This window comes from Lepidochelys kempii, chromosome 6 (assembly GCF_965140285.1).
Source record: "Lepidochelys kempii isolate rLepKem1 chromosome 6, rLepKem1.hap1, whole genome shotgun sequence".
In the NCBI taxonomy this organism is placed as follows: Eukaryota; Metazoa; Chordata; order Testudines; family Cheloniidae; genus Lepidochelys; species Lepidochelys kempii.
Window position 1 is genome coordinate 11439527 of NC_136385.1, and position 23715 is coordinate 11463241.

The following is a 23715-nucleotide window of genomic DNA, read 5'->3' on the forward strand; positions in this document are numbered from 1 at the left end:
TGGCCTGGGATGGCAGGAGGGAGCTCCAAATGAGCTATTACCAGCAGGAGAGTGAGTTTGTGTGTGTATGGGGGTGGGGGGGATGTGAGAAAACCTGGATTTGTGCAGGAAATAGCCCAACTTGATTGTCATGCACATTGTGTAAAGAGTTGTCACTTTGGATGGGCTATCACCAGCAGGAGAGTGAATTTGTGTGGGGGGGTGGAGGGTGAGAAAACCTGGATTTGTGCTGGAAATGGCCCACCTGATGATCACTTTAGATAAGCTATTACCAGCAGGACAGTGGGGTGGGAGGAGGTATTGGTTCATATTCTCTGTGTATATATAAAGTCTGCTGCAGTTTCCACGATATGCATCTGATGAAGTGAGCTGTAGCTCACGAAAGCTTATGCTCTAATAAATTGGTTAGTCTCTAAGGTGCCACAAGTACTCCTTTTCTTTTTGTGAATACAGACTAACACGGCTGTTACTCTGAAACCCGTAGGAATATAGTTTTTGATAACCTTCCTTAGCAATAATGATATTTAACGTCATGGTTGAATTCCATATTATTACCCCTTGGTTTCGTACTTACATGGGAATTGCTCTGAAATTACACTCTGACACCTGGACTTCCTAAAAAATCCTACAGCTGGAAGGCGAGACTGTCTCTGTCAAAGCTTGAGATCGAGTCATTAAAAAAGAAAAAAGAGTTTAAAGTAGTTTCACGTGCTGCATTTTGATGGGATTACAATCACATTGTCCTATTGTTTCAAATATTTCCTCTCCCCTTCTACTGTCCCATGTGAAAGACCCACAAAAACAGGAGGAAACTGACTGTACACAAAGTGCTCTCGGTGCTTAGAGTCACCACTTTCAGTCAGCGAAATCACGGGGATTTTACTCAGAACGGAAGTGAAAAGGTTTCAGACAGAAGTGTGGCTTGTTTTCAAGATGACGGTGTCCCTGTAACAAAACAGCTATCCATCTATCTAGGTTCTTAGCCCATCGCCAATGTACCTGAAGTACTGCCCAAAATGAGTCCACAGCAAGTAGCTTATGCCTGCCCAGTTCATAGAATCATAGAATAACAGAGTTGGAAGGGACCTCTGGAGGCCATCTAGTCCAACCCCCTGCCCAAAGCAGGACCAATCCCAACTAAATCATCCCAGCCAGGGCTTTGTCAAGCCTGACCTTAAAAACTTCTAAGGAAGGGGATTCCACCACCTCCCTAGGTAACGCATTCCAGTGTTTCACCACCCTCCTAGTGAAAAAGTTTTTCCTAATATCCAACCTAAACCTCCCCCACTGCAACTTGAGACCATTACTCCTTGTCCTGTCATCTGCTATCACTGAGAATAGTCTAGATCCATCTGCTATCACTGAGAATAGTCCAGATCCAACAGCTGCGGGGGACCCTGTCACAGGAAAGGTTGTTCCCCTGCCACAGTGGCCTTTAAGGGACTTTGCAGAGGTGCAGAGAAGCTAGGACATATCAGTGTGCTGGCCACACCCACTCACACCTCCACCCTCTTCCCCTGCAATGCCCTTGTGCAGCGTGATGTTGGTGGGAAGCCCAAAGGTCTCCCTCACCAGTGTTCCCTGAAGTGGGAAGGGAACAGACTGACACTGCCTCTGGCCCCTTGGTGCCTAAGGGTGTTTTCATATAGCTTGGTCTGTTTCTGTGGAGGGCCTTAAAGCTGAGGACTGATATGGTGACATGAACCCAGTATTCTGTAGGGAGCCAGTTTAACAGGTCGAATGTGGTGGGGATGTCCTTTCCATTGCTGACATTACTGGGGAAGTGGGCTGTGGTCTCCTCGTCCAGCTGGAGCTTCCCTAAAGATGAGATTTCTGAGCTGGGTTACTTGTCACCTCACACCTGCCCTGGGATTTACCCTTCCAAGCTGCAGTGCAGTCCTACCCACAGATACAGGTCACTGTGCTCAAGTCATGCTCCAATAGGCAGGGGTTGCTGCCTACTTGCTAGCCCCAGGTGAGAGAGGATGTCTTTGGCAGCTGTAGTTATCTTAGTGTGCAAGAAGATATCCCAGGCTCTGAAATGACTATTTGAGGAGTGACTCTTTCATTAATGGAAACTGCTATCTATGGTGGTGACTGGCTCTTCCCATTGTTTTCTCTTCCAATCAACATCATCTCTATCTTGCCCAAGAAAAGCTTCAGCCAGCTGCCTTTCTCCCTTTTACTGATCTCAGCCAGGCCCTGAGATATCTGGGTGGTTGTGCTGTCAGCATCAGAGTCAAGTGACTAAATTATTTGTGCTCATCCTCAGAGTTCATTTCTTAATACATGTACTATTAAAGCACTATATTGCTTTTATAGCTTCATAGTATTATTGACACTTTTCGACCTGAGCAACTAGTCTGAGTTTGGGGCCCTGGGGATGTGCTGCTGGAAGCCAGGTATTTCTTTGATGCAATTTTATTTGCAAAGAATGAACAAAGTCCTGCTTCTCCGAATGTATGAGGAACCAAGAACATGAGGAGCAATTTCATAGCTTACTGCCACCCCAACCCTCTTTAGACTTAAGGATCTCTCTCTAGCTCAGCAGTTCTTAAACTGTGGGTCGGGACCCCAAAGTGGGTCTGGGACGCATGACCAGAAAGGGTTAAGCCTCCTGCAGGATAAATGACTCAAATTCAACATATGGGGAGATAATATTTGTGGTTTTGTGTATTTACATATATACTGGTAGAGGTCAACAATGTAATCAGACAGTCCCTGTCCATGCTGTATTCTATTTATTCAGAGATCAAAAGAACATCTTAACATTTAAATGAACTTTAAACATAGGATACTGCTGTATTCATCTCTCTTTGAAATGTATAGCAAATCCTCTGTGAATGGTGGAAAAACAGGCAATTGCCTTATGTTAATTCGTGTAGCTAAGTACTGGTGGTGGACCTATTTGTGAGCCAAGGGACTCTGCCCTGTCACAGAAGGCCTAAAATTGTATAAAAGATCCTTGATTCCCGATCCTGTCATCTCAGATCTGCTTAAGCTTCATCAGGGGAAGTTTGAGTCGCAAGATTGAGATCGTGGTCCTAAACTGGAACACCCTGAATGTGATACTGGACACTGAACTATAACCTCTATACTAAATTCTGAAAGAACTCTTTGCAGCTACAAAGCTTACCATCTCTGCCATGAATCTGAACCTCAAGAATTGAACTCATGTCTGGGTGTACACTGATCTTTTAACCATACTCTTTTCTTTTTTTTATAAATTTTAGTTTAGTTGATAAGAACTGGCTGTCAGCGTGTATTTGGGTAAGAGCTGAAACATTCATTAACATGGCAGGTGATGTGTCCGATCCTTTGGGATTGGCAGAACCTTTTCTTTTATATGATGAATAAGGTTTTCATTAATCCTCATCATATCTGACTTGGGTGACTAGTGAGAAGCCTGAGGCTATGTTACTTTAAGGGAACTGAGTTGTTGACTTATGTTGCGGGAAGGGTGGCCAGCACATCCCTCGGCCCGTGCTGCTTCCTGCAGCCCCCGTTGGCCTGGAGCGGTGAACAGCGGCCAGTGGGAACTGCAATCGGCCAAACCTGCGGACACAGCAGGTAAATAAATGGGCCCGGCGCTCCAAGCGGTGGACAAGAGTTGAGAACCACTGTCTTAAGGGGTTTAGGGAAGAATGCGGGAAGATGGATGGGTTGATTGAGCTGGAATGAAAAGGGTATTTTAGATAGAAATTTAGAATGCAGTCTTAGAGTGACTTTGTTCTTGAAGAAGATCCTGTACATGGGGTATGACATGAGGGCCCCAAGTTCTCCTACGCATTTTGCGGATGTGATGGCAACAAGGACGACCACTTTCACTGATAGATGTAAGAGTGGACATGTAGCCAAGGGTTCAAACGGAGGTCCGGTAAGAGAACTAAGTACTAGGTTAAGATCCTATAGAGGTATTAGGATTCAGAGTTCAGGACAGAGATTCCGGACACCTTGTAAGAATCGTTTTGTAATTGGAAGGGCAAAGAGATATTTTCCTATCTAACTAATGTATTTCCCAAACTACACGGCTAATCCTATATCAAAAGGTAAGTCATGCAGAGGCATTGCTGGAGCTCAGACTCAGACTAAGGGTGGTTGAGAAGGACTGGGGGGTGGGGGGGAGTGTTGGTCGTACAATGCTGGTTAATGGCCCCTGCTGGCACGAGACGGGGAGAGCACACATGCGACCCCACCGGGCACTGCTAGACTAGAGGTGCAGGGGCGCACAATCACCTGAAGTGGAGCCCCCACAGGGACATCATTTGAAGAAGAACCTGTAGTTATTAAATACTAGAGGATTGGCTACCAGATCTGAGTGATATATTGACCTGGTTAAGTGGCTGGTCCCTTGGGATTGCAAGGACTTTATGTATGATGAATAAGGCCCTACCAAATTCACAAACACAAAACCTGGTCTCCCCCATTAAATCTGGCTATTGTAGGGGGTTTGCAGTATTGCCACCCCTACTTCTGTGCTGCCTTCAGAGCTGGGCAGTGGGAGAGCGGTGGCTGCTGGCTGAGACCCCAGCTTTGAAGACAGTGCTGTTGCCATCAGCAGCACAGATGTGAGGGTGGCATGGTATGCCATTGCCACCTGCAGCAGTGGAGAAGGGCGGCAATACCAGACCATGCCACACTTACTTCTGTGCTGCTGGTGGTGGTGGCTCGGCCTTCAGAGTTGGGCTCCCGCCCAGCAGCCACCGCTCTCCCACCGCCCGGCTCTGAAGGCAGCGCAGAAGTAAGGGTGGTAATACCACAGCACCCCCACCCATCCCACAATAGCCTTACAACCCTCTTTTGGGTTGGGCTCCCCAGTTTGAAAAGTGCTGACTTGAAGGCTTTACATGTTTTTATATTTTTAAATACATATTCATGATTTGTGACAACACCCTAAAATTTAAGATTTAAAGATCTGTAACTGTGAAAATCAAGATTTTTAAAATGTGATGACTGTGAAATTTCCCAAAATGAACCGTCAATTCCATAGGGCCCTAATGATGAATCTGTCTTTCAGTGACCTCTCATCTTAAAGACCAGATGTCTGGGTGGTGAGCCAAGGGCTGGATTTCCTAAGGGGACTGTATTTTTTGGCCACTGGTGAACCAGTATGGTGAGACAGAAGCTCATTTTGTTACCAACTTGGTAAACTCTAATGATAGAATAACCACCAGTTTGGGGTGGATCTGCCGTTTCATACAGTTTATCCTGAATATGGTACTCAGTTGTGACCCACTTTAGGCGCGGTGACACTACATTCATAGATTTTAAGTCCAGAAGGGACCATTACATGATCTAGTCTGCCCTCCTGTGTAACACAGCTCAGAGAATCTCACCCAGTTACCCCTGTACTGAGCCCAATAATGTATTTGTCTGAAGCATGGTCCAGAAAGGCATCCAGTCTGGATTTGAAGACACCAGGAGATGGAGAACCCACTTCCCTTGGTAACAGAGATCAAAATGAAATCTCTGGGAGCAGAAGAAAGTGACAAGAACAGGAAATACACAAGAGGTGGGGCGAAGGGACCTCGGACAGGACAGGACAGGACAGGAGACAGATGCTGAAATCACTTCCATTCTCTTCCGGCGCAGACTGACAGCAGCATCCTGACTCCCTTTGGGCAGGGCTAGCATGGAGAAAACATGGAAAAAGCTGCTGTGGCAGACCCTGGAAGAGCAGGGGGACAGAGAGCTGAGGAGATAAGTGATCAGGCTGCAAGTGGCCCTGCTTGACAAGAGGGTGAAGCTCATTCCCTGCAAGAAGCTAGACATACGGGCTGCCACAGCTATTAATGATGTGCTGATCAGGTACTGCGCCAAGCGCTACGGAGTGGAGGTGGCCGTGAAGGTGCTGACAGACATTGACCGCAGAGACGGTACTGAATGAGCTCAAGAGAGATCAGACCTCCCTAATGGGGAACACACATTGCAGGCCCTGACCTGCCCTCTTGTTTCTGTGCACAGCCTAGCCAGGGATAAATCCAGCTCTTGCCATCAGGAGAAGTCAGCTCAATTCCCCAAAATTTGTCCCCTTCTGTCCTATTCACTCCAACCTGTCCTAGTCCTGCCTCTTCCCGACCCGCAGCTACTCAGTCCAGTCCCACTTGTCTTCCCCAGTGAGTCCCAAGTTCTCCTTGCCCAGCCAGTCCTAGTTCCCCACAGCTCCTCATCTGATCGGTATCTCCCCTCTCCCACCACTGGTTCCTTGCCCGTTTCCTTGTCCAGCCAGTCCCTGTCTCACCCTGTCCAATCTCTGTGTGCCCTGTCCCCCGGCCCCCCACTCCCCTGTCCTTTCTGTCACTGGCTGAGTCGTGGGTGGTCTGGCCTAATGGGCAGAGCAAGAGTCTGAACTCAGAAAGGACAGGTCCTGAGGCAGAGCCAAGGGTTGGAGCTGGGAGTTAGAAGCCAAAGTCTAAGCCAAAGGGTAACTGGAGTCACAGCCAAGGATCAGAGTTGGGAGTCGAAAGCCAGCATGGAGCTGGGACTGGGGCTTTAGAGCAGGAGCAGGCTGGGGCAGGAGCAGGAGCAGAACTAGACACGACACAGCAGGGACAGGACCAAGCGCAACTGCAGCCAAGGAGCATGTTGAGCAGCCAGTGCTCTGTTATTGCTGCTGATCTTATAAACCAGACTGCTGGCCCTGTGGCCAGTCAGACCCTGCGATCAATCAGGCAGCTCCAGGCCAGGGCAGCTGGGCCTGCTAGTTGCCAGGCAACGAAGTTAGTTGGAGAGCAGGCCAGTGGCTGCTCCTAGCTGACCTGACCCCTGTGAGTAGCCCACTTTCAGGGGCACCTTCCAGGAGCCCTAGAACCAGGATTCTTGGGGTCTGCCCTGAGAAAGTACGCAGAAGGCCCGGGTCATGGCCATGTTCCGTGGGATCCCATGAACGCACAGAACTCTCTCTGTTTCCTTTAACAAAGAGAAGGTAAGGGGTGACTTGCTTATAGTCTGTAAGTATCACATATTTCATAATGGGATCTTCAGTCTAACTGACTGGTATAACATGATCCAATAGCTGAAAGTTGAAGCAAGACACATTCAGACTGGAAATAAGCCGTACATTTCTGACAGTGAGGTAATTAACCATTTTGGAACAATTTACCAAGGTCCTGGTGGATTCTCAAGATGGGATGTTTTGTTAAATGATCTGCTCTAGGAATCCCCCACCCCCTCAAAAAATCTTTTCTATACTTCTGCCACCCACACCCACCAACTTTCCTGGTTCACTCCCAGGCTCCTCCCAGCAAGTACTTCCCTCTCCCTCACTCCTCCGTTACCCGACTCCCCCAAGCCTTTGCACCGCTTCTGAGGGGTGCGGGAAATACATTTCTATATTGTATTTTACATGAATTATTACTCAATGTTCTGTATTAATATGCCTAGTAAGGAATCTTTTTTGCTGTCTGTATTGTTACAGACATACTTGCTGACAAGTATTTTGAAATAAATTAGCAAAATAATTGAAACTAGTGTGATTATACTGTGTTATTTTGACAAACAAATTATGCAGAATTTTAAAATATTGTTCACTGTATTCCTAAGTGCAGAATTCCCCCAGCAGTAATGGGAAACTCGAATGCAACAACTTCTTTAATAGCAAAGAAACACCTGGTTAGACAGACCTTTGTTACACATTAGGGACGTAGTTCTTCATCACATTTCTATTTAAAATAGACAGCATGAGCAGTTCCTGAGTCTTCTTTCAATAACACAGACCGGGCTGTCCTGACCCACTCCTCAGCCCAATCCATACTGAGACAGGACTGCAAATCCCACTCTAGATGTTACCCAAGAGTCACCTGTTGGCTGGCACCCAGATAGGTGTGGGGGGAAGTTCCTGGCTGAGTCCCATCTAGATGCGTGAGGGAGTCGTGTGTGTGTGAGAGTCTTGGCTGCATCCCAGCTAGATGCGTGAGTGAGTTGGGACGGAGACAGAGAGAGACATGGCTGGATCCCACCTACATGGGGGGGACAGCTCCCTAATGGAGAAGGCTGTGACCATCTGCTCTAAATTCCCTCTACCTGTCTACTCTTCCCCACGCTGCTCAACCAAGTCCCCTTCCCTGCCCCCGGCAGTCTCTGCTTGGCCTCATGGGGACAGGACCACTCCCTGGTCTCCATCTGCTGGTGCTGTGTCAGGCCCATGGGCTGCCAGAAGCCCCTCAGGCCCTGGCGGTGGCAGAGGGGCACTGGTGTGAGGACCTGGTGCCGGGTGAGGTTGGCCAATCAAGCAAAGCGCTTGCCCCAGTCAGCACAGCTGTACTGCTGCTCTCAGCTGTGAATGCACCAATGTGATATCAAGGAGGCCCATGTAAAGCTCTTGCCGCAGTCAGTGCATTGGAATGGCCTTTCCTCAGTGTGAGTGCACTGGTGCTTGGTCAGTGCACTCGTTTTGCTGAAGTTCTTGCCAGAATCGTCACAGTGGTGCAGCCACTCCCTGGTGTGTGCACTGGTGTCTTCTCAGGTGTGAAATCTGTACAAAGCCCTTGCCACAGTCAGCACAGTGATGCGGCCGCTCCCCGGTGTGCGTGAACTGATGTACTCTCAGGTGTGAAATCTGTATAAAGCCCTTGCCACAGTCAGCACAGTGATGCGGCCGCTCCCCGGTGTGCGTGCGTTGATGTACTCTCAGGTGTGAAATCTGTACAAAGCCCTTGCCGCAGTTAGCACAGCGGTGCGGCCGCTCCCCGGTGTGCGTGCGCTGGTGTGCTCTCAGGTGGGCAATCTGTGCAAAGCCCTTCCCGCAGTCAGCACAGCGGTGCGGCCGCTCCCCGGTGTGTGTGCGCTGGTGTCTTCTCAGGTGTGAGCTCTCTGCAAAGCCCTTGCCACAGTCAGCACAGCGGTGCGACTGCTTCCCGGTGTGTGTGCGCTGTTGTCTTTTCAGCTTTGAGCTCTCTGCAAAGCCCTTGCTGCAGTCAGCACAGTGGTGCGGCCGCTCCTTAGTGTGTGCGCGCTGGTGTGCTCTCAGGTGTGCAATCTGTGCAAAGCCCTTGCCACAGTCAGCACAGCGATGTGGCCGCTCCCCGGTGTGTGTGCGCTGATGTACTCTCAGGTGTGAAATCTGTGCAAAGCCCTTGCCACAGTCAGCACAGCGGTGCGGCCGCTCTCCTGTGTGTGTGCGCTGGTGTGTTCTCAGGTGTGAGCTCCGTCCAAAGCCCTTGCCACAGTCAGCACAGCGGTGTGGCCGCTCCCCGGTGTGCATGGGCTGGTGAAGGGTCAGCGTCTTGGCACTGCTGAATACCTTACCACAGTCAGCACAGTGGTATGACCACTCCCCGGTGTGTGCGCGCTGATGGGTTCTCAGGCTTGAGTTCCGTGCAAAGCTCTTGCCGCAGTCAGCACAGTGGTATGACCGCTCCCCGGTGTGCGTGCGCTGGTGTGTTCTCAGGCTTGAGTTCCGTGCAAAGCTCTTGCCGCAGTCAGCACAATGGTAGGGCCGCTCCCCAGTGTGTATGCGCCGGTGTCTTCTCAGGGTTGAGCTTTCTGCAAAGTTCTTGCCGCAGTCACCACAGTGGTACGGCCGCTCCCCGGTGTGCGTGCGCTGGTGTATTCTTAGGTTTGAGCTCCGTGCAAAGCCCTTGCCGCAGTCAGTGCAGCAGTAGAGCCGCTCCTTGGTGTGCGTACGCCGGTGTATTCTCAGGATTGAGAACTGTCTGAAGCTCCTGCCACAGTCAGCGCAGCGATGCATCTCCCCCGCGTGTGTTCGCTGGTGCTGGGTCAGTGCGGAGGAGTTGCTGAACCTCTTGCCACAATTGATGCAGCGGTGGGGGCGCTGGCCCATGGGGAGTCTCTGGTGTGCAGCCAGGTCCAGTCTCTGGCTGAGTTTACCCCGGGGATGGACTGTGTCCTGTGCACAGATCCCTCTGTGGGATGTGGGATCCTTTCCTGCTGCGCTCTCCCCACATTCAGACTGTGTCCTCGTTCCTCCCGGGATCCTGAGTCCTGCTGGAGAGAGCAGAGACAATCCTGGTGTTAGCTCACAGTTAAGGCTATGAAAAAATGTCCCAGATGGAACAATTTCCCCATTTGTCAGTGACTGTTTTTGGGATGGGTGCCTCACCCTGCAATGGCAGCTCCTGTCCCACAGGGCTGGACCAAACACCTCGCTCCGGGCACTGAGACCTGGCCTGCAGGGTTACAGTCACACTCAGATTTGCCACCGCCCCCAGTCATGATGGTGGGGGAAACGGGCCAAACTTCAGTGAATGGCTTTGCCACCCAGATCACCTCTACCAGGCTGGGGTTAGGGTTGCAGCGCTGGGGGGAAGGTGCTTCTTTGGGCGGTTTGTGCCCCCTTGGCAGGAGGAGGGCAGGTTTTTTTAAAAATACATGTGACCTGTGACTTTTACTAAATTTACTGTAACTGCTCCATAATTTCTGATACAAAATGCTGTGACAAATCTGCAGCCTGACTCAGGGAGGTTCTTGGATGCTCTAGAAGCAGGAGGGCTCTGAGTGTAACCCATCACAAACAGCCCCCATCTGGGGGAGGGATAGCTCAGCGGTCTGAGCATTGGCCTGCTAAACCCAGGGTTGTGAGTTCAATCCTTGAGGGGACTATTTAGGGAACCAGGGCAAAAATTGGGGATTGGTCCTGCTTCGAGCAGGGGGTTGGACTAGATGACCTCACAAGGTCTCTTCCAACCCTGATATTCTATGATACCCTATGGGGTCTGTGCAGCGCCTAGCGCCTGTTCCCACGTGCGCCATGTACTTCTTGGGTCTTGTTTTAGGCTTAAATTGTAGCCTGCCCAGGATACAGGCAGCACTTGACACAATGGGGCCCTCATCCAGAACTAGGGGCTCTAAGTGCTAACAAACAGGGTCTGGGGTTTCTTTTCACACCAATTTTGGTTTTATTTCAATCACAAGTTTTTATTTACATGTGGCTAATTAGTCACTTTCTCCTGTTTTGTAGCATGAGTCCTGTTCCCCAGTGTTTGCACTGTTTAAACTATATTGGTTTGAAACTGGCTGAGGGGCTACAATCCCCTCATGTGGATGCAGTGAGACTGGTATAAAGCTGCTTAGCACAATGTAGCTTATTCCTGCGGGGGAGTGAGTCTTTTTCAAGGAATTCCTTCTAAAGAAATCATTTACCTTTGGCCTCATGTTTCATTCTTTGTGCCAAACTAAATCTAAACTAAACCTAAAATCCTTAAGAGGGTGGGGGTTTGAGGGGATGACAAGTCACTCAGGGTTTGTGTGATGTAACCTAAAAAAACATGTTTGCATTGTTTTACAACCCAATCAGTGACACTGCTGAGCTGGAAGGGGTTAATGGCTGCCACACAGCAGGAACTTTGATCTACAGACCATCACAAACCTTGTTAAGGCTGAGGGCTGTGCTAAGCATGGACACTAAAGCTATGTAAATGACAAAGATTTTGTGTCACAGAGAGCGGTAGGGCAGGGGAGGTGACAAAGGCCATCCCACCCCCTCTCCCTCGCATCCAGTCCATACACCAGGGTACTCCCAAATCCTGGCCCACAAGATGATTTTGTCTGGCCCCCAAACAGATCTGCTCCCCCCCCCCAGCAGCAGCTGCCTGGAACATGGGGCAGTTTTAGAGCATTACAGTGAAACGCTGCAAGTGCCTGAGACCTACTCTACAAAATGGCATCCTCTATGTGGCATGAACTCACACTCATCATACGTGCCTGATCCTGCCCTGCCCTGTGTCATTCCCAGCTTTCTCCTTGCTCACCAGGGACAAGTTTCTCCAGTTGAGAGGTCACATGTGAAGTGAAGTGGCAGAGGCAGGGTGGGGTGGGAAGCTTGAGAAGACAGCGCCTTCTCTGCCAAGGGCCAGTGCTCTCCCAGGCTGCGAGCAGGTTTTTGCCCCTGGCTGAGCTATGTCTGTATCCAGGTGCCCAGGGCCATAGAGCATCAGCACAACAGCTTGAGTCAGGAGGGGCAGAAGCATGATACCCATCTGAAAAATCTCTAGGACACCCCTTGCCTTGATATGATTTTTTGAGGTGTTGGAAGCCTAGAAGAAGGTGATGTGGTCTATGGAACAACAGGCGTGTCTTTCTAGCCAGGTGTTCGTCTGACCCCCAGTGCCAGATCTACTGACACACACAGATGGATTTTATCCTCACAGTCCCAGTGCCCTCTCCATTACGCAGGTGGGGTAACTGAGGCATGGTGAAGCTGTAGTGATTCGCTTCTAGAACTGAATCAAGATCTTTTGAATCCTACTGCACTGTCCTACCCTCTAGGTCAGCCATTCTCCAATTGGGGTCCTGGGGTTCCGCAAGTCATGTCCCCCACCGGCCCTGCTGATCAACTCCTCCCCTTCCCTCCCAGTGTCTCCTGCATGCCCCGGAACAGCTGTTCAGTAGCGAGCAGGAGGCGCTGGGAGGGAGGTGGAGTAGCGGGGATGGGGCGCGCTCAGGGGAGGGAGCAGAAAGAGGAAGGTTAGGAGTGGAGTGGGGGGCGGGAAGAGGTTGGGTGGGGGCGGGGCCTGGGGCGTAGCAGGGGTTGAACACCTCCAGGGAAAATTAGAACCTGGCTTGGGGGGTCCACGAATTTTAAATCAAAATGAGGGTCCTCGGGTTGCTAAAGTTTGAGAACTGCTGCACTAGGTAAATGCAGCCCCTAAATGCCTCTATAGACATCACTCTTTCCCTCAGCACCCTTCAAATCTCCCACCCCACATTGTCCCATATCACTATCCTACCCCTCTTCCAAGTTCATCACAGCCCCATCTCCAGTCCATTTCTTTGTCATGGCTTTGAGGCCCCATCATTTTTAGGTCCCATCCTAGGTCACAGATATCCAAGGAGTAGGAAAGATAGGAAGTATGACAGTAAGACTCCCTGGCTTAACCAGGAGATCTTCAATGACCTGAAACTCAAAAATAAAGTCATACAAGAAGTGGAAACTAGGTCAAATTACAAAGGATGAATATTAAAAAAACAAATCCACAAGCATGTAGGGACAAAATTAGAAAGGCCAAGGCAAAAAACAACATTAAACTAGCTAGTCATATAAAGGGGAACAAGAAAGCATTTCACAAATACATGGGAAACAAGAGGAAGACCAAGGACAGGCTAGGCCTATTACTAAATGAAGAGGGAAAGACAATAAGAGAAAACGCAGCAGTGGCTGAACTGTTAAATGCCTCTTGTTTCAGTTTTCACCAAAAAAGTTAGCTGTGATCGGTCAACTAACATAGTGAACATCAGTGGAAATGGGGTAGGATCTGAGCCTAAAATAGGAAAAGAAATAGCTATGAATTATTTAGACATGTTAGATGTCTTCAAGTCAGCAGGGCCTGATGAAATACATGCTAGAATATTAAGGAAATGGAAGAAGAGATCTCTGAGAACTCGTGGAGGATGGTAGAGAAACCTGAAGACTGGAAAAGGGCAAATATAGTACCTAGCTACAGAAAGGGGATAAGGACAACTCAGGGAATTATAGACCAGTCAGCTTAAGTTCAGTACCTGGAAACATAACAGAGCAAACAATCAAACATTCTACTTGTAAGCACCTAGAAGAAAATAAAGTGTACTCCTGAGGGAATTCAGTGCCAAAAAATTAAAAATTCTCCACCAAAAAAATGAGAAATTATGTGCACAATATTTTAAAATTCAGCAAATTTTATTAGTCAATAAATACATGTGGCTCCAGCATGGCAGTGGAGAACACAGGCCACTGGCTGCACTAAGGTGGGAGATCACTCTGAAGCCCTCACCTCCCACAGTACAGGGATTCAGCAGTGAGGCTGCACCTGTCCTTGACACAGTCCAAGGGCTGGGCCTGCCCCACAAACACCATGGGACCCTGCCACTCTGCGCCAGGTGAACCAGGTGTCGGTGGGCAGGCTCAGCTCAGCAGGATCCAAGTGTGGCAGGGCTTAATGTGGGGAGATCCAGATGTTGGGCCAGAGGTTTCTGTGAGATCTGGATGCACAGGAACTCGTTGTGGGGTTCTGGGTGCAGGGGCAATGGGACTCTGGAGGAGATTCAGGTGAAGATGGTTGGGGCTCAGCAGGCGGGGTCTGGGTGGCTCGTCAGAATGGTCCAGATATAGAGGGGTAGGGCTTGTCAGGGTGAGGGTTTGATGGGCCTGCTTAACAGGGAAGCCCCAGCTGCTGCTGAGGGGACGCTACATGCCAGGCTCCTGCTTCCCTCCACAATTCCATCCCCTTTTTCTTCTCCATCCCCCTCCCCTCACTCCCACATTCCCCTCCCCCTGCGCTATTACACCACCTTCCTTTCCCACCCCCTCACTCCCTGTTCCCTCCTTTCCGTCTCCCCCAACCCTTACCCAGCCTCACCGTGGGCACTCACTCTTGCACAGAAAATAGGAAGGTTCCCAGTACACAGAAGGGGAGCACGACTGGCAATAAGACCCAGGAGGCCACATTCAGCTGCAGAGTCAGCAGAGCTGAGAGGCAGCCTCCTTCAGCTGGGCAGCTTCTGTGCTTGCAGAAAATAGTTGGGGGGGAGGCGCAGTGGCCCAAAACCCTGTGTGCCCCCCCATGCCTCACCTCTGTTGGGGGGGAGCAATCCCCCCCAAACAACTGCACACATGGTCACATTCCCATCCCCCGCACCTCCCACACCGTGGCTTCCCTGCCATTTTCTGCAGGGAGGCACAGGAATTCTGCGGGGGAGCTGTTTTCTGCGGGCGCACAGTCAAGCAGAATCTCCCCAGGAGTAAAAGTAATAAGTAACAGTCAGCATGGATTTGTCAAGAACAAATTACATCAAACCAACCTAACATCCTTTTCTGGCAGTTAACAAGCCTTGTAGATAGGGCGGAAGCAGCAGATGTCACATCTTGACTTTAGTAAGGCTTTTGATACTGTCTTATATGACCTTCTCATAAACAAACTAGAGAAACATAGCTTAGACAAACTGCCATAAATATAAAGGGAAGGGTGACCACCTTTCAGTATACAGTGCTATAAAATCCCTCCTGGCCAGAGGCAAAATCCTTTCACCTGTAAAGGGTTAAGAAGCTACGGTAACCCCACTGGCACCTGACCCAAAATGGCCAATGAGGGGACAAGATTCTTTCAAATCTGGAGGGGGGGGAACAAAGGGTTGGTCTGTCTGTGTGATGCTTTTGCCAGGTACAGATCAGGAATGCAAGCCTTACAACTCCTGTAAAGTTAGTAAGTAATCTAGCTAGAAAAGGCGTTAGATTTTCTTTTGTTTAATGGCTTGTAAAATAAGCTGTGCTGGAAGGAATGTGTATTCCTGTTTGTGTGTCTTTTTGTAACTTAAGGTTTTGCCTAGAGGGATTCTCTATGTTTTGAATCTGATTACCCTGTAAGGTATTTACCATCCTGATTTTACAGAGGTGATTCTTTTACCTTTTCTTTAATTAAAATTCTTCTTTTAAGAACCTGATTGATTTTTCATTGTTCTTAAGATCCAAGGGTTTGGGTCTGTGTTCACCTGTACCAATTGGTAAGGATTATTATCAAGCCTTCCCCAGGAAAGGGAGTGTAGGGGTTGGGGGTGGGGGGAATATTTTGGGGGAAGACATCTCCAAGTGGGCTCTTTCCCTGTTCTTTGTTTAAAACGCTTGTTGGTGGCAGCATAGTGTTCAAGGACAAGGCAAAGCTTGTACCTTGGGGAAGGTTTTAACCTAAGTTGGTAAAAATAACAGCTTAGGGGGTCTTTCATGCAGGTCCTCACATCTGTACCCTAGAGTTCAGAGTGGGGAAGGAACCTTGACACAAGCCTACTATAACTGCACAACTGGTTGGAAAACCGCACTCAGAGAGTAGTGGTTATGGTTCAAAATGAGCTGGATCCCACAGGGATCTGGCCTGGGTCCAGTTCTATTCAACATCTTCATAAATGATTTGGCAACGGCATAGAGAATACAGTCAAAGTTTACAAACAATTTAAAGATGGGAGGTATTGCAAGCGTATTAGAGCACAGGATTAGAATTCAAAATGATCTTGACAAACTGGAGAAATGGTTAGAATTAAATAGGATTAAATTCTATAAGACCATATGCCAAGTACTACACTTAGGTAGGAATAATCAATTACACAAATACAGAATGGGAAATGACTGCCTAGCAAGGAGTACTGCAAGAACCATCTGGGGTTATAGTGGATCACAAACTAAATATGAGTCAACAATGGAATAGTTTTTTTGGGGAAAAAAAGCAAATATTATTCTGGGATGTATTAGCAGGAGTGCTGCAAGCAAGATGCGAGAAGTAATTCTTCCACTCTACTCAGCACTGATAAAGCCTCAACTGGAGTACTGTATCCAGTTCTGGACCCCACACTTCAGAAAAGATATGGACAAACTGGAGAGGATCAGAGGAGAGCAACAAGAATGATTAAAGACCTAGAAAACATGACCCATGAGAAAAAGATTGAAAAAATTGGGTTTGTTTAGTCTGGAGAAGAGAAGACTGGGGGAGGGGGGCAGGGGGCACGACCTGATAACAGCCTTTACATTCTCGAAGACTGTTACAAACAGGAGGGTGATAAACTGTTCTCCCAAGGCCAGCACAAGAAGTAATGGGCTTAAATTTCAGCAAGGGAGATTTAGGTTAGATATTAGGAAAAACTTCCAAACTGTAAGGGTAATTAAGCACTGGAACAAATTACCTGGGGAGGTTGTGGAATCTCCATCTTTGGAGGTTTCTAAGAACAGTTTAGATAGACACCTGTCAGGGATGGACTACTGTATATACTCGTTCATTAGCCCGTCCGTTTATAAGCCAACCCCCCCAAGACGGATAGGTAAAAATAGCAAAAACTGTATGACCCGTTCATAAGCCGACCCTATATTTCAGGGGTTGGCAAACTTTGGCTCCTGGCCCGTTAGGGTAAGCCGCTGGCGGGCCTGGACATTTTGTTTACCTGGAGCGTTCACAGGCACGGAGCCCCTCAACTCCCAGTGGCCATGGTTTGCCGTTCCCAGCCAATGGGAGCTGTGGAAAGTGGCGCCACTTCCCGCAGCTCCCATTGGCTGGGAACGGCAAACTGCAGCTACAGGGAACTGAGGGGCTCTGTGCCTGCAGATGCTCCAAGTAAAGAAAACGCCCCGACCCACCAGCGGCTTACCCTGATGGGCCAGGAGCCGAAGTTTTCTAATCCCTGCTATATTTTAAAAGCTGGCATCACAAGAAACACTCAAAAGTTTTGCTAGAATTATTTTAATGTAATCTAACGAAAAACCTGTTGTTACAATAATAACTGAACAAATATGTACTCACCTTCAAAATTACAGTCAATATTTAAAATCAGTAAATGGATATTTAAAACAAGTAACTTAGAACAATACGAGACTTTAAAAAGTCTTAAAATCCTTCGAAGTCTGAATCAGCCTCTGATTCACCAAACAGTTCATTAAACTCAGCTTCAGTCACATCTGCACCTGCATTGTCATCGTAGATGTCGGCAGTATCATCTTCAGACTCAGACTACTTCTCATCATCAGCCTCTGTCATGTCATCATCAAACATGGCATCATCTTCTGACCCGTCGAGTGCACTGCTGATACAGCATTTCCTAAATGATTTTTCTATAATTGCGGAGGGAATGGACACCCATGCGTCCTTGATCCACTGGGTGACCAGACTGATTTCGGGCTTCATAAGATTCCCGCCTTTTGTCAACTTTGCCATGCCTGAGCACATCCATTCAGACCACATTTTGCTTAGCCTGTCTTTAAAGGGTTTGTTCAGGCAGACATCAAGCGGTTGTAGAACTGAAGTTAAGCCTTCAGGTATTACAGCCAAAGTAGTTTTCATATTTTTGGCCACATTTTTCACCTCATCCGTCTTGTGTGCCCTGAACATGTCCCAGACAAGTATAGCAGGTTTCTTGAAAAGTGCTCCTGGTCTCTTATTCCACACTTTTTCCAGCCATTCAATAGTCCCACTTTCATTCATCCATCCCTTTTCGTGTGCACATACGATGATACCAGCAGGAAATTTCATGATTTTAGGCAAGATTTTTCTTCTAAAAATAACAACAGGAGTGAGTTTTGATCCATTTGCCAAACACGATAAAACTACTGTAAATGGATTTTTTCATGGCCAGTGGTTTTAATTAAAAACTGTTTTTTCACCAACACCAGTTACCGTTCTGTTGCTCGGGAGATCAAATGTCATCGGTGTTTCGTCCATATTTCCTATTTGTGACAGTTCAAATGCATATTCCTTTCGATATTTTATAATAAACCTTTGGAAAGATTCGATTTTTTCTTCTAGATCTCTCGGCAGTTTTTGCGCTATCTTTGTTCGCTGACAAAGACAGAGACCATGACGGTTCATGAAGCGAGTACACCAACCTGCTGATGCGACAAACATTGATGGCTTTACTGACTTGTATTTGTCGTCTTTTGACATTTGCAGTGCACGCAGACGAATTCCAGTTCGAGTGACAATGTACCCATTTTGTCGACATTCAACAACCCAATTATTGAGATCTTTCTCCAGCTCAGGAAATGAAGCGCACCTCGTTGGACATTTTTTCTTGCTTCTTGGCATGTCTTTTAGTGTTGTTTTATTTTTTCGCCATTCTCTTACTTTCTTCTCATTGATACAGAATTCACGAGCAGCGGCACAATTATTGTTTGCTTCTGCATATTCAACAACTTTAAGTTTGAATGCTGCGTAATAAGCAGACCTTTTTCTTTTGATTTCACCGTTGTTCATTTTAAATACTAGTATGAAAATAGATTATTATTATTGTAGTTATAGATTTTGTAGGACTTTATATAGGAATGTCACCTGCTTTATCACTGTCAAATTATTATTGTTCTTTGTTTATTTCAAAGCAGCCCTGTAGATTGGCATGTCTGTGGGGATAACAGGCTATTTCAATTTTATTAGAGATTCCATCGATTCTGCATGTTATATTTTCATATTGGCTCAAGACTTATGAGTTCCATTGGTAGAAATGCATGAAGAGATCAAATTACACAGTAGCGGACAGACACCACTGCTATAGTACTGTTGTTCATTGTACTTTTCTGATTGACTTGTAAGGCCTAGCATTTTGTGGAACGCATGGGTCAAATGTCATGCAGATCTGCAGCACTGCTCTTTTAGTATTCCTTTCAAGCCAATCTAGTCCACTAAACAAAGGCTTTGCAACTTTAAAAGGATGCACTATTGACATCAATAAATGGGTCAGCAAACTCTGGCTCCCAGCCTGTCAGGATAAGCCGCTGGTGGGTTGGGACGTTTTGTTTACCTGGAGCGTCTGCAGGCATGGAGCCCCTCAGCTCCCTGTGGCCACGGTTCGCCGTTCTCAATGGCTGGGAACAGCGAACCATGGCCACAGGGAGCTGAGGGGCTCCATGCCTCCAGACGCTCCAGGTAAACAAAAAGACAATGTATTAGATATTGAATTTGACGATTCCAGAGAGTTTAAAATCTTCAAATTTTGGTGTAGACCCATTTATAAGCCGACCCCCGCTCTTTGATGCGTCACTTTTTTACCAAAAATATTTGGCTTATGAATGAGTATATACGGTAGATATGCGCCTCGGTGCAGGGGACTGAACTAGATGACCTACCGAAGTCCCTTCTAATCCTATGTTTCTAGGATTCATAAATGTCAAGGCCAGACAGGCTCATTGTACCCTTCCAGCCTATCCTAGTAAGAGAATCTCCCCCAGCCATTCCTGCCTCCAGCCCAGTAACTGCTGGCTGAGTTACAGCAGAGCTTTGAGAAAGAGACGCCCCATCTCCACTGACAGGCTCCCAGTGATGGAGAATCCAACCTGTCCCTAAGGGAGCTCTCTCAATGGTTCATTCCCCTCCCAGATAAACATTGGCCCCTAATTCCCAGCCTCCATTTGTCCCCTTTAGCTCCCAGCCAATGGATCTCGCTCTGCTTGTGCTTTCTACATTAAGGAGCTCTCCACTAGCAGCAGTGTAAATCAGAAGGGACTGGATTATTATGACTCACCTGAGGAGGGGCTCTCAGGCCCAGAGCTTTGCCGGGAGTTCTCAGCATCCCAGGTCCAGAGCTCTGGCTCCCCTAGCTCGATCTGGTGGATTATGTCGGGTGTGGAACCTGAATAGCCTGTTTGGGGGGGAAATAATCAGTTTTGTACTAAAGTTTTGGGAGCAGGGACACATTTATATATTGGTGAAGCCCAGCACAACAGGGCCTGGATCTCATCCTTACCCAAGGAAACAAGGACCCGGTAATTCCTCAGCATCTGGTCCCGGTACAGCTGCTTCTCTGGCCGGGATAAGAGCTCCCATTCCTCCCGGGTGAAATACAGAGCAACGTCCTCAAACGCCACCCGCAGCTGCTGGCACAAGCGTTACACACTCAGCACCCTCCGCGCCAGCCCCAGCCCGGGCTCTCACCAGGGGACGCGGGTTCGAGGGCAGCGGCTCCCGGGGAACCCCCAGCCCAGCAGCTGTGACCCAGGGAGACCCCCCCACACAGCCCCCCGGGGACTCGGGCCCCGCTGGCCGGCGACAGGAGTCGCCCTCGGCTCCCCACGGGGCTCTGGGGCGGGGCGCTGGGAGGGGCCCGAATCCCAGGGCAGGGACCAGGCTCCTCCCCCGGCCGGAGTCCCCGCCTCCGCCCCAGGCCTGGGCTCGGCCCCGCTCCCGCCCCCGCCCCCGGCTCGGCCGCCTCGGGGCTCCTCGGCCCGGCTCCGCGTGTCCGCCCGGCCCGGGGCCCCCAGCGCCGCTCCCCGGCCCCAGCGCTCCGGCTGCGGCAGCCCCCAGCCCCGGGGTCACTAGCGCGGGAGGGACCCGGTCCCGGCCCCCCTCGGCCCCAGCCGGGACCAGCCAGTGCCCGGCCGGGGAGTCCCCGCCCCGCGTCCTACCTGCGCCGGCCCCGCTGCAGCCATCGCCGGGCTCGGCTCCGGCTCCGGCCCCGGCCGCTTCCTCCGCCCGGGCAGCGACCTCCCGCCCCAGGTGTCCGGGAAGGCCCCGCTCCGCCGCCAACGGCCCCGCGCCTGCGCCTCCCGCTCCAGCCGCCGGGGGAGGCCCCCACGCAGGGACCTTCCGGCCCCGCCCCGCGCCCCCCGTGCGGCCCGGCTGGGAGCATCTGCCGCGGGGCGGGGGAACGCGGGGCGGGGCCGGCCCGAGGCTGCTGGAGACGAGCCGCTGCCCTGGCCCAGGCCCCGGGGCAGGGGCATAAAGCGGCGGATACTTTGCAAACCGGGGTCCCAAGTCCAGGGGCCGGGACTCGCCCCTCGTGGATCGATCGCGGGCGGCTCGGAGGAGGCGCGGGCTGCGGCAGGGGAGAGATCCCCAGCAGGGGCAGCTGCGGTGGGAGTTCACTGGGACCGCCCCGTGCCGCCCCTCCTGGAGTGCGGGGCCCACGGGGAAGGGCAAGAGCCTGGAGTAGAAGGGGGCCCGCGGCTTGTTCCTGGGCAGAAGGAGGGGGCAGAGGGGACGAAACCCAGGGAGGGCCCAAGGAAGTGTCACTTATGTGACAAAGTGATGCCCCATGTCTGGGGGATCCAGATCCCCGCCCTGAGCTGCCCAGGTGAAAGCCGCTGCCCCCCAGGCAGAGACTTCAGTGGTGGCAGCCCGAGCTCGAGTTAATTTTGGCAGGTCTGATCTCCTGGACCCAGACCAAGAGTTTATTAAAATAGGCCGAGGTCAACGGTAGCGTGTGCCAGGGCTGGGGAGACACTGAAGTGAGCTGTAGCTCAGGAAAGCTCATGCTCAAATGAATTGGTTAGTCTCTAAGGTGCCACAAGTCCTCCTTTTCTTTTTGGAGCACAGATGTCTCTAGTCAGGAAAGAGGTGACTAAAGAGGGTGATCTCCTAGACGAGGAGGTAAAACAGGTTTTGGGGCAGCTGAAAACCATGGAGCCTTTAGCTCAGTGGTTTTCAAACTTTTTTTCTGGCAACCTGGGTGAAGAAAATTGTTGATGCGCACAACCGAACGGAGCTGGGGATGAGGGGTTTGGGGTGTGGGAGGGGCACAGGGCTGGAGTGCAGGGGTGAGAGCTGCAGGGTGGGGCCAGGAATGAGGGGTTCAGGATGTGGGAGGGGGTGGGGGCTCTGGGCTGGGGCAGAGGTGTGGGAGTGTTGTACCAATAAAATAAAAACCAGCAGGATCTTATTAAAGGGAAAAAGGCAAAATACCACATTTATTGTGAATACAGAAAGAATCATAGTAAGCAGTTAGTTATAGCTATAACATTCCATTCAATCTCATATTTATTCTCACATTCATTCATTCATACAAACACACACACACACACACAGGTTCTGCAAGGTTGTTATCATAGTTACCAGCCTTAGAGTTGCTCATGCCAAGTCACTGGCCAGGTGGCCTGGACATGAGGAGGGAGCAGGGCCTTGTCAGATGCTCATCTGATGCTCCTGGAAGTTGGTTTGCAGAATCAGACCCCAAAGTTCTCACTTTTTAGAGTCTATTTTTATAGGAATTTCTTCCTATGCCAGTCTATGGGAATTGCTTCATCATGCTGTTGCTGAATCAATCAGCAGATAGCACATTCCTGACGGCTCCAAGATGTTATCTTGTTCTTTGGTTCTCCCATTCTTGAGGCTGTTGGGTGGATTCCAGTCTGCCCTCCGGGTGGGGATCCTCTGATTATTTCCACTTGACGCCTTCTTCAGCCGATGGACACTGGATTCTTAGGCTGGCACCTCCCTGATCATTCAGTTATTATCCACACCAAGCATCCATCCACATACATCCTCTATCTCTATTTTAATCACAATTGTTAATACAACAAAAGGGCGGGGAGTCTCTGGGTGCTGTTTCTGTTGTTAGAGTATTGCTTTGAGTCTCTCTCTCTGTGAATTGCTTTGAGAACAGACTCTGTCTTAGAATGTACTAACACAGTTAGCAGCTTGCAAGTTTCACACATAGAGGGAGAGAATCAGCACCAAAAACCAAGAGACCTCTTAATTAGTAATACCCTGGAATTTAAACTCTGGGGAATCAAACTCATTTGTGATTTTAATACAGAACTTCTTTAATATGATCCAACATAATCCCCCTTTTGACACTAAGATTTATAATCGTCAGTGTCACTTTCTATGTAGCCTATTTAAGAGAAAGTACTGTGAGGCAATTTGAGTTTGTGATTCCAATTCATGCCACATACATGATCCTAGTGATGTATCTTTACTACAAGGTTCTGGGGCAACAGGCAAGGTGAGGCACACCCACTTTTGAGGAGTCCATTCGGTACAACCTCTAGTGTCCAATAGCTTCCCTCCCTCCCCAGCTCACTGGCTCAAGGTCCAGGGTAGCCAAAAGGATCCCATGTGTAATATGGGGAGTGGGTTAACCTTCAATACCTTTGCCTCCAGGGACTGTTGGTGTGCAATTTTGACAACAATTTCTCCCATTAACAAGTCTGGTTTACAATAGTGGAAACATATTGCATCCATTCATATTGATAAGTGTCAAACAATGATCTCTTTCTTTTTTAACAAATGCATCAAACCCTTAATATTTCCCAATATGACCCAGAACATTTTGTGTTCCAAAGTAGCTAGTGCAAGTATCTGCATTTCAGTGCATCCCATAGCTATGCCTGTGTAGTTTCCTATTTCTAATATTTTTTTTTCTTATGGATAAGCCATGTGGTAGTATTAAGCCATTACTAAAGATTCCATTGGCCTTTTAGGTTACCCAGACCAATTTGGACCAAGTCTACTTTGGCATGTACTTGTTTTTGTATCAGGCTGTCCTGTAGCTGGGACAGAAAGCTTAATTTATTTTTAAGTTCCTGCAGGTCTTCAGTATTTT

At 49.2% G+C, this 23715-nt stretch overlaps 1 protein-coding gene across 2 annotated transcripts; it reads right to left on the reverse strand.

The window, feature by feature from the left end:
* Positions 1-8159: 8159 nt before the first annotated feature.
* Positions 8160-20979, reverse strand: LOC140913662 (uncharacterized). 2 transcript variants are annotated; one of them, XM_078853460.1, is made up of 4 exons: positions 20798-20979; positions 20140-20269; positions 19918-20034; positions 8160-9945 (listed from the first exon to the last, which is right to left on the reverse strand). In XM_078853460.1, exons 1-4 carry the CDS (start codon positions 20819-20821, stop codon positions 8417-8419), a joined length of 1800 nt encoding a protein of 599 aa, XP_078709586.1. In that variant the 5' UTR covers positions 20822-20979; the 3' UTR covers positions 8160-8416. The 2 variants fall into 2 exon arrangements, with proteins under 2 accessions (XP_078709586.1, XP_073206535.2); XM_073350434.2 differs by having other exon boundaries at positions 20140-20266; positions 20798-20978.
* Positions 20980-23715: the final 2736 nt, after the last annotated feature.

Coding starts and splice junctions, on each gene's coding strand:
- LOC140913662 (XM_078853460.1), bottom strand. CDS start 20,821: ATGGCTGCAGCGGGGCCGGCGCAG. Junction 20,035..20,139: donor CCGGGTCCTTGTTTCCTTGG/GTAAGGATGAGA, acceptor CCCCCCAAACAG/GCTATTCAGGTTCCACACCC. Junction 9,946..19,917: donor GCCTGAGAGCCCCTCCTCAG/GTGAGTCATAAT, acceptor TGCTCTCTCCAG/CAGGACTCAGGATCCCGGGA.